General features: G+C 47.9%; 1 protein-coding gene across 1 annotated transcript in view; it reads left to right on the plus strand.

Moving 5' to 3' along the window:
- EVC (EvC ciliary complex subunit 1) overlaps nucleotides 1–10,295 on the plus strand; it is a 123,257-nt gene that overhangs the window by 46,204 nt on the left and 66,758 nt on the right. The window contains exon 6 of the mRNA XM_007955771.1: nucleotides 652–789. Within this exon, the coding sequence (XP_007953962.1) occupies nucleotides 652–789 (138 nt within the window). The remainder of the gene's footprint in view (nucleotides 1–651; nucleotides 790–10,295) is intronic.

The following is a 10,295-nucleotide window of genomic DNA, read 5'->3' on the forward strand; positions in this document are numbered from 1 at the left end:
TCCTTTCCTTCAAGGCTCAGGGGTCCAAGATTATCTTCTGTGTCTGTGTTAATTGGTTTCCCTTTTCTTTGTTGAAGAGGGTCTGTGCAATTCTTCTGCCTAGTCCGCCATCTTGCCCCGCCTCTCTCCATTTTTCTTCTCTGCTGTCTGGAACCTTCTGTTGTGTTCCTGGTCAGAGTGGTCAGTAATGGTAGCTGGCACCCCCTAGCTCCTCTGGTCTCAGGCTAGAAGAGGCCATGGTTTCTGTGGGCTCTTAGGTCCTTTGATTTCCCCTATTCTCTTTTCCTCCTTATGAGTAGAGACTGATAGTTGTGTCTTCAATGGCCCTAGACAATACTCACCAAAGTAGCATGTGGAGCATCAGCTTTGTGAACTGTTAACGCCAAGTGACTAAATTGTCCCTAGAGCCTGTGGTCCCAATCCTTTAACCCAGTACGCCAATCCCCTGAGTTGTTGGGTATGTCTAGGAAGCCTCCCTGACTGCCCGCTGTGTGGCTTGTTGTATATGTGGACATGCTTGCAGCACTAGCTAACGTGTGCACACATCGGCCCACGGAGACACCTAGCCTCGCGCACGCACTTCCTCCCATATGCTTTGCACACACGCGTGTGCATCCAGATTTGCCTACACTGTTGCTCTGTCTTTTTCAGGATGTGGAGGAATTAGAAAAGGACCTTCAGACCAAGCTGTCCAACACAGCAATGTTGGGTGCCGCCGACTCTCAGTACCTCACCCTGGCCGACGTGGAAAGGAAGGAGAGAGACTATTCCGAGCAGCTGACAGATAACGTACGTAACGGATTCTCTTTCCCCGTTAAGAGCCTCCGTTTCTGGAATAGTCAAATTGGTTAGATTAAAGCAGTGATACGGAGCGGCATGTTTAATGCTTGAATTCCCTGTCGCGTTCTGCCCTGGAGGCAGGAGTCCAGGTTCTGAAGTGAAGCGATAGAGGAGGTGTAATTAAGGAGTGGAGATGTACAGAGAGAGGTTTTAATGAATTCCTTTCGTTTCGGTTTTGGACTGATCTCTCTATCGTGCAGAGCAGAGCCTGCTGTAACCCGCTCTGTCCCCGCTGCCCCGTGGGGTGAAGCGGATCCCAGCCGCTAACTTCTCAGGCTCCAGGCATCACCCGTGGAAGCTTGTTTTAAATTCGGGAGGGGGATGGCTTTCCCAAAAGATCTCTTTTTGGGGTTCCACTCCCCCCAGTCAGTTCCTTCTTGTTCTGATAACATTCATTTAAAAGCATTTTCATAGCACCCACACTTTGTCAGACATTGTCCTCACCACTACAAAAAAAAAAAAACACACACACCAGACTCACTACTGTTGAGTCGGATCTGACTGAAAGTGACCCGTCCTTGGGTTTCTGAGGCAGTATCACTACGGAAGTAGATTGCTCAGTCTTCCTTCTGTGGAGTGGCTGGTGGGTTTGAACCGCCAGCCTTCTGGTTAGCAGTCAAATGCCTTAGGCACTACGCTACCAGGGCTCCCTCCTGCCCACTGGGAATTCAGAATTGACTTGGGTGTGGCCCTGCCGGAGAGAGGATCACAGTGGGGTGGTGGGGAATCCAGCCTGAAGCACATGTTGACTCTGGAGCTCTGGTGGCATAGTGCCTAAAGCACTTGAGTGCTAACCAGAAGGCTGGCGGTTCAAACCCACCAGCCACTCCTCGCAAGGAAGGTTGGGCAATCTACTTCCATAGTGATACTGCCTCAGAAACACAAGGAGGGGTCGCTATGAGTCAGGGCCGACTCGATGGCACATAACAACAACAACAAGCACACTGAGAGGAGCTCTCATAGCGTAGTGCCTAAGGCACTTGACTGCTAACCAGAAGCCTGGAGTTTCAAACCCACCAGCCACTCCTCGGAAGGAAGATGGGGCAATCTGCTTCCATAGTGATACTGCCTCGGAAACCCAAGGAGGGGTCGCTATGAGTCAGGTCCAACTGGATGGCACATAACAACAACAACAACAAGCACGGTGGGAGGCCTAGGCACATGGCATGGAGGAGTTCATTTCACCTGCGACTGGGAATGTCTTTCTAGACCGACCATCCACAGGGTGGTTGGAAGAAGGCTGAATGCTGCCCGGTGGGAGGGCTGGAGAGCAGGCGGTGGTTAGTCGTCATGGGGTTGGCTCCGACTCCAAACAGTCTTACGTGTAACAGCTCACAACGTTCTCCAGTCCTGTGCTGTCTTGAGGGGCATGGCTGAGTCTACGTCCATCATGGCAGCTATTTAAAAAAAAAACTCACTGCCATCGAGTTGGATCCAACTCATAGCCACCCTCCTTGGGTTTTCGAGGTGATATCTCTACAGGAAGTAGATTGCCCAGTCTTCCTTCAGAGGAATGGCTGTTGGGTTTGAATCACCAGCCTTCTGGTTAGCAGTCAGATGCCTTAGGCACCACACCACCAGAGCTCCTTACGGTTTTGCGTTCCAGCTGTGGGAACAAGTAAAGCAAGAGAAAGCCAGGGAGATGTGGGCTGAGGGTCCTCATGCCAAGCCACAGAGGTGCTGCTTTCTCTGGGGGGCAGTGGCAGTTATGGAAGGTTTGAGGCAGGGAGTGGCTCGGTCCAGTTTCTGTTTTCAAAAGGCCAGTTACATACATGAGTCAAGGGTGGCATCTGTGTATTGACCCCAAATTGTTTCCTCCTTCATAGCCAGCTGAGCCCAAATAAGACAGTCAGCCCTGGACTCAGCACATCCGATTGTCTTGAAAAGGAGGTCTGGGGGAGTAGTGGTTAAGGCATTCAGCTGCTAACTGGAAGGTCAGTGGTTTGAACCCATGAGCTGCCCTATGGGAGAAAAACGAGGCATTCAGCTTCCACATTCAGCCGCTGACTGGAAGGCCAGTGGTTTGAGCCCACGAGCTGCCCTATGGGAGAAAAACGAGGCAGTCGGCTCGATTTACAGCCTTGGAAATGTTAAGGGGCAATTGTACTCTTCCTATAGGATCAATATGAGTCAGAATTAGGTCAATAGCAGTTGAGTTTTTAATTGTCTTAAAAAAATAGCCCCAAAAAGTAGATTTTTTGCCTCTAGGTCTGAGTGCTCCGAAGGACAGACACAGCTGGGGGTCTTTGTAATACAGGGTTCATCTCATCTAGGACTGGCAGAAGGTAAGACTTCCTTAAAGTGTACAGAAGGAAAGATGTCACTTAGAGGAGGACTAAGGTGCGCCCGGCCCAAGCCACGGTATTTCCAATCGTTATTTTTTAGCCATTTCGAGCCTGCTTTACGTAGCCCGTGAAAACGCACCCAACATCGGCTAGCCTGGTTGTTAGGTGCCGTCAAGTCGGTTCTGACTCATGGAGACCTACACACAACAGAACGAAACGCTGCCCAGTCCTGCACCAGCCTCTCAATCCTTGTGTGTTTGAGCCTGTCGTTGCAGCCACTGTGCCCATCCCTCTCACTGAGGGTCTTCCTCTTTGCTGCTGACCCCCTACTTTACCAAGCATGACGTCCTTCTCCAGGGACTGTCCCTTCTACACACATGACCAAAGTGCATGAGATGAAGCCTTGCCATCTTTGTTTGTAAGGAGCATTCTGGCTGCACTTCTTCCACATGGATTTGTTCATTCCGCTGGCAGCCCTAATATGTCATGTTCTTCACCAGCACCATAATTCAAAGGCGTCAGCTCTTCTTCAGCCTTCCTCACTCATTGTCCAGCTTTCACATGCTCATGAGACTGTTGAAAATACTGTGGCTTGGGTCAGGCGCACTTTAGTCCTCTAAGTAACATCTTTCTCTTTAACATTTTAAAGAGGTCTTATCTTCTGTTATCCCTGAAAAAAAAATAAAAAACCCACTGCCATTGAGTCGATTCCAACTCATGGCAACCCCCATTGCATTTCCAAGGCTGTAAATCTTTACTGAAGTAGATGGCCTCATCTTCCTCCCCCAGAGCAACTGGTGTGTTTAAACTGCTGGCCTTCTGGTTAGTAAGCAAATGCGTTGGCCACTACACCACCAGAGCTCCTTCTGCTAGTCCTGTTGTTGTTGTTGTTGTTATGTGCCGTCGAGTCAGCCCTGACTCATAGCGACCCCTCCTTGGGTTTCCGAGGCAGTATCACTACGGAAGTAGGATTGCCCAACCTTCCTTCCGAGGAGTGGCTGGTGGGTTTGAACCGCCAGCCGTCTGGTTAGCAGGCAAGTGTCTTAGCCACTATGCTACCAGAGCTCCCAAGATGAGGTAAACCTCTAGTTGCAAAGGCCCCCAGCTGTGTCTGTCCTTTGGCGCTCTCTGACCCAGAGCCTTCCCACCTTGCTGCAGGAAGACGTTAGCCTCCCATCTCCTCTTCCCCAGGGTTTTCACGCCCTCTTCTCTTCTGATGGCTCCCAGCTCGACTCTGGAAGACCTCCTGCTGTGGCTGTTAATATGTCGGCCCCCAAAACAGCTGCTTCTGTAGCACTGCTATCTCCTGGTCCCTCCAACTCACTGCAGGCTTCCAGGCTACCGTGTGGAGAATTGATAAGAAGTATTGGGCTAGTCCTGGAGTTCCTGAATAGTGCAAACAGTTCATGCATATGACCACTAACCAGAAGGTCAGAGGTTCCAGTCCACTCCGAGGCATCTCAGAAAAAAAGGACTAGTGATCTATTTCCAAACAAGCCATTGAAAACTCTTGTGGAGGACAGTTTCTACTCTGACAGACATGGAGTCCCATGAGTCAGGATTGACTCGGTGGCAACTAGTTTTATTATTAGTATTATTAGTATTGGGCTAGTCCAGCAGGAACTTCATGAAGTCAATTTCAGTTGGGATGGAGTGGTCAGGAGAAGCAGGAATGCTGATAAGGTGGGACATAAGAAGGTGGTGGAGTGGGGAAGACGATGGTGTGGTTCTACTGAGACTGGGATCCCAGGAGGAGAAGCAAGGAGGGATGGGAGACAGTGAACTCTAGCTCGGACATCTCAGCTGGAGATGCCGGTGGATGGAGGTTCTCCAGCAGAACTCAGAGAAAAGGACATGGACAGCAAGAGTGTTCTAGAAACTGTGGGAGAGGACAAATGTCTAAGGGAGAGGACTAAATGGCTAATGATCCTGGATTCTGGTGGGCCGTGTTCTCCCCAATGCTGTCGGGAAGATCCTGTCCATGCCTGCGTTCTTCAGGGAGAGGGCTCATAGTTTTGTTGTTGTTGTTGTTGTCTTTGTTAGTTGCTGTCGAGTGTGCTCAGACTCATGGGACCTCACATTGTAACAACACAACATTGCTCAGTTCTGTGGCAGCTTCGTGATTGTATGTTTCAGTCCTGTATCTATTGTGTCCGTCCACCTCATTGAAGGTTTCTCTTGGTTTTGTTGGCCCCCTTCCAAACAAATGTCCTTTCTGTTCATCTATCACTTTGTCTTACTGGGGTGGCTTCCCTGTTGCTATGATGCTGGAAGTTGTACCAGTCATACTTCAAATACCAGCAGGGTCACCCACGGTGGACAGGTGTCATTGGAGCTTCCAGACTCAGAGACTAAGACAAACCAGAAAGAAAAGCCTGGAATATTCTTCCAGCAGTTAGCCAGTGGAGACCTTCTGGGTCACAACATAGTGTTCATAGAATTCTCTGACACATTGGCGACTCCAAAATTGTAGGTACCTCTGGCCTAGGCATGTGCATAGAATGGGAAGAGAAAGGACCTTGGATCCCACCACATCTACAGAGCAGGACTAGAGGCAGATCAAGGCAAGGAGGCCAAGGAGGACCATCTGGAACTTTGAGGAACCAGGAGAAAATCATGTCATGGACACCAGGGAAGTGCAGAGATTTTAAGGAAAATGGATTGAGCACCCTGGCTCTCTGGGAATGGAAGGGAAGTGGCCAAGCTGATGGGACAGAGAACTGTTTCTAGGTGTGCAGGCGTTCATAGTGGATGTGGTTAGCTGCTGGCAAGCCAGCCCCCGATTCACGGTGAGTCCGTGCCCAACAGAACAGAAGGCTGCCCCATCTTGTACCATCCCCGAGATCGGCTGTGGACTGAACCAATGTAATCCATTGGGGTTTCTTTTTTCAAACAAATAGTGATATTTTACTGTGTTTTCAGTGAAAGTTTACACAGCAAGTTAGGATCCCGTTTGACAGTTTCCATACAGATTGTTCAGTGACGTTAGATACAGTTTCGACAATGTGGCTTCATTCTTTTAAATAGTGTTCTGCTCTTCTATTCTAACATGCTGGCCTCCCTACCCCCTGATCTTCACATCTTTGCTTTTGAGTAATTGTTGGCCTTCTGTTCTCTAAGCAGATCACCGATTTTATGGGTCGTACCCTTTAACACCTAACCCTAACCCTAACCCACCAGCCACTCCTCGGAAGGAAGGTTGGGCAATCCTACTTCCGTAGTGATACTGCCTCGGAAGCCCAAGGAGGGGTCGCTATGAGTCGGGTTTGACTCGACGGCACATAACAACATAACAACAACAACCCTTTAACAAACAACTACTATTTCACTAAAAGGTGATACCAGGGGAGGGCTAGATTCTAGGTTTAAAGAGCATCTGAGGGTGAGAGTCTCAGGGAGGCCTCTCTTCTCTACTCTTCCACTTTGCTTTTTTGTTTTTTCTTAAGAATTTTATTTCTTCTCCACATTTTTCTCCCATTCTATCTGGGATCATCTATTGTGATCTTGGTCAGAACAGTTAGTAGTGGTAGCTGGGCACCATCTATTTCTTCTGGTCTCAGGGTAGATGAGGTCATAGCTTGTGGAGACTTGTCTCTGGTCTGGGCTTTTGGTTACCTTCTTTCTTTTTTGGTCCTGATAGGCAGAGACCCATAGTTGTGTCTTAAATGGCCACTTGCAAGCTTTGAAGACCCCAGACACTATTTACTGGAGTAGGATGCAGCGCCTGGTTTTTGTAAACTATGTTATGCCCATTGACTGAGTTGTCAAGAGACTAAGATCCCAAGGTGTTTGGTTGTCTGAGGAGTGTTGTGTAGTTGTGTCTTCAGTGAATATATGTGCCGGTACCTACATATTTGGGTTTACAAAACCTATAAATACTTCTAGGAGCCCTCGTGGCACAACAGTTCAAGTGCTTAACTGCTAACTAAGAGGTCGGCAGTTAAAACCCACCATCTGCTGGAGTTCTGGTAGGTGTAGTGCTTAAGACACTTGACTGCTAACCAGAAGGCTGGCAGTTCAAACCCACCAGCCACTCCAGGAAGGAAGGTTGGGCAATTTACTTCTGTAGCGATACCCCCTCGGAAACCAAAGAAGGGGTCACTATGAATTGAGTCCAGCTCAGTGACACATAACAACAACATGTATAAATGCAAGTTATTTCATATTCTTACCATTCCATTTGGAGTACTCCCTCGAGTAATGCTTGCAAAGATGGCCAGGTAGTGGCAAATTCCCAAAGCTTCTGTTTATTTGGTAACGTCTTGATTTCAACCTTGTTTTTGAATGATTTCATTTTGAAATGGGTAAAGAATTCTCGATTGGCAATTGTTTTTGTTCAATATTTTATGTATGTTGTTCCGTTATCTTCTGGTTAGAGTTTCTGAGGAGAAATCCACACTGATTTTTATGAAAGATCCTTGCTGACTTGTATTGTGTTTTCCTCTTCCTGCTTTCAGAGTTCTCTCCTTGTGTTTGGTTTTCGAGACTTTTATTAGGATATGATGCAGCATTAATCCTTTTGTGTTTCTTCTCATTGGGGTTCATGTAACTTCCTATATTTGCAGTCTTGGTTCTCTATTCAGGTCTGGAAAATGCTCCCTGATTCTCTCTTGGAAAATCATGTCTATGCTCTGGAATTCCAATAATTCTAATAATCTTCCAAGGAGTGGGTGGTAGGTTTGAACCGCCAGCCTTCTGGTTAGCAGTCATATGCCTTAGGCACTATGCCACCAGAGCTCCCATTCTAATGGTAGGTTTCTTACTTCAATCCCATATGCTCATTTGGGTTTGTTTGCTTTTCTTGGTTCTTTTCTCTTGAGACTTTATAAGTTCAGTTATTTTTGTCTTCTAGTTCATTTATCCTATCTTCTGTCTTCTTCAGTTCCAGTAGTTCTCTTTGGTTTTTTGTTTTTGATGTTTTCAGTTTCCTGCATTTGTTTTCTGATCTGCACTAGTTAGTTTTCTGTTTTTGCTTCTTTAAACGTATTTAGCACCACTGTCTGAAATTTTTCAATTTTCTTCCATTAATCTGGACTCATAGGAGAAATCTTCTCTTCATGTTTCGCTTTTGATTGGTCCTTCTATTGTGATTTTGTGTGTTTTTCTATTTTGGGTTGAACTTGGGCTATTTTTTTAATCTTTTTTTTCTTTAGATCCTGTTTTCTAATTTTCATGGGAAAATATTCTAACTGGGCACCCTGGCGGTTCAGCGGCAAAGCACACAGCTGCCAACCAGAAGATCAGTGGCCCACACCCACCAGCCACTCTGGGGGAAAAAGATGTGGAATCCTGCCTCTGCAAAAACTCACAGCCCTGGGAACCCTGAGGGGCAGTTCCTCTCTGCTCCATAGGCTCACCATGAGTCCTAATCAACCTGAAGACAATGGGCTTGGAATCTTCTCCTGAGAACCACTAGAGGGCACTCTTATCCTCAGGTTTTTTTTCCAGTGCTGATCAGGAGTTCGGGATGCTTGATCTCTGGAATTCAATATGCATGCACTAAAAGGGAGCAGGACTGCCATGAGACACCTTAGATACAAGCCACACTTTCAGAGAGGTGCCAGTTCCTGCAGATAGGGACTTTCTCCTGGCAATGAGCCTTTCCTGGGAGGTGAGAGGTCTGAGTGGACATTTAACATTCGCAGAGCAGAATGCCATTTTTATGTAGCTGTAGAAGCAAAATAATATTGCAACCAGAATGATCCTTAGAAATCAGAATGGCAGGACTTCAGCTTGCTTACTTTGGCCATGTTGACAAAAAGACCAGGCACTAGTAAAAGGCATCTGCTTTGGTAAAGTAGAGGGTTGACAAAAATGAAGGAAGCTCGCAGTGAGGTGGACTGACACGGAGCTGCAGAAATGGGCTCAGACACACCAGTGACCATGACAATGGGGCAAGACCAGGCCATGCTTCGTTCTGTTGCACACGGGGTGGCCGTGAGTTGCAGCCAAGCTGATGGCACCTGACAGCACAACACCAGCAACAGGATCAGCATGGGGTTCTGGTGCCACTGGCCTCTGAATGCCTCCAGGCCCTGTCCAGCAAGGACGAGTGTCCATTTCACTTCCAGGAGGCAGAGCCAAAATGGAGACAGTCTTAGCCTCACACAGTGGGCCTCGATCAAATTCTGCTTCTTGCTCCCCGTGACCCATGAGAAGTTATCTGATGGCCCCGAGCCTGCCCCTAAAACCAGTCGTTGTCACATTGATTCCAGCTCATGACGAGTCCACGTGTCGCAGCATAGGACTGGGCTCCCACCGGTTTTCAAGGCTGTGTCTTTTTGGAAGACCTGCAGGCCTTTCTTCCCAGGGGCGTCTGAGTAATTTCCTACTGTCAACTTTTCATTTAGTCATCAAACACTTAAGCATTTGTGCTATGCCCTCCCAGTACATATTTTATCTACAATTAAAATATGTGATGCTCAGAGCCTGGCACATAACTGGCAAACCAGAAAGGAAGGCTGCTATGATTCCTGGCACTGTTCTCGGAGTTCTGAGAAGCTGCAAGGATTGCAGGATCACAGTATCCAAAACTTAACATAGCCAATGAGTCAATTCCAACTCAGAGCACCACTAGAGGACAGAGTGGAACTGCCCCACAGGGTTTCCAAGGCTGTCAATCTTTAGGGAAGCAAAGCCCAAACCACACCCACTGCTGTGGAGTAAATTCCAACTCACAGCGCCCCTAGAGGACAGAGTGCAACTGTGGGTCTCCGAGGCTGTCAGTCTACAGGAGCAAAGCCCAAACCAGAAGCTCTGCTAGCATGCCTATGGCACTTGACTGCTAACCAGAAGGCTAGTGATTCAAACCCACCAGCCACTCCTTGGAAAGAACGTTGGGCAATCTACTTCCGTAGTGAAACTACTTCAGAAACTCAAGTAGGGATCGCTATGAGTCAGGTCCAACTTGACAGCACATGACAACAACCACAACAAAACCCAAACCAACCACTGCGTGGAGTTGATTCCTACTCACAGGCATCCCTAGAGGACAGAGTGGAACTTTCCCACAGGGTCTTCAAGGCTGTCAATCTTCACAGAAGCAAAGCCCAAACCACACCCACTGCTGTAGAGTGGATTCTGACCCACAGCGCCCCTAGAGGACAGAGTGGAACTGCCCACAGGGTCTTCAAGGCTGTCAATCTTCACAGAAGCAAAGCCCAAACCACA

Source organism: Orycteropus afer, unplaced genomic scaffold (assembly GCF_000298275.1).
Source record: "Orycteropus afer afer isolate SDZICR_OR568_19922 unplaced genomic scaffold, OryAfe1.0 scaffold00539, whole genome shotgun sequence".
Classification (NCBI taxonomy): domain Eukaryota; kingdom Metazoa; phylum Chordata; class Mammalia; order Tubulidentata; family Orycteropodidae; genus Orycteropus; species Orycteropus afer.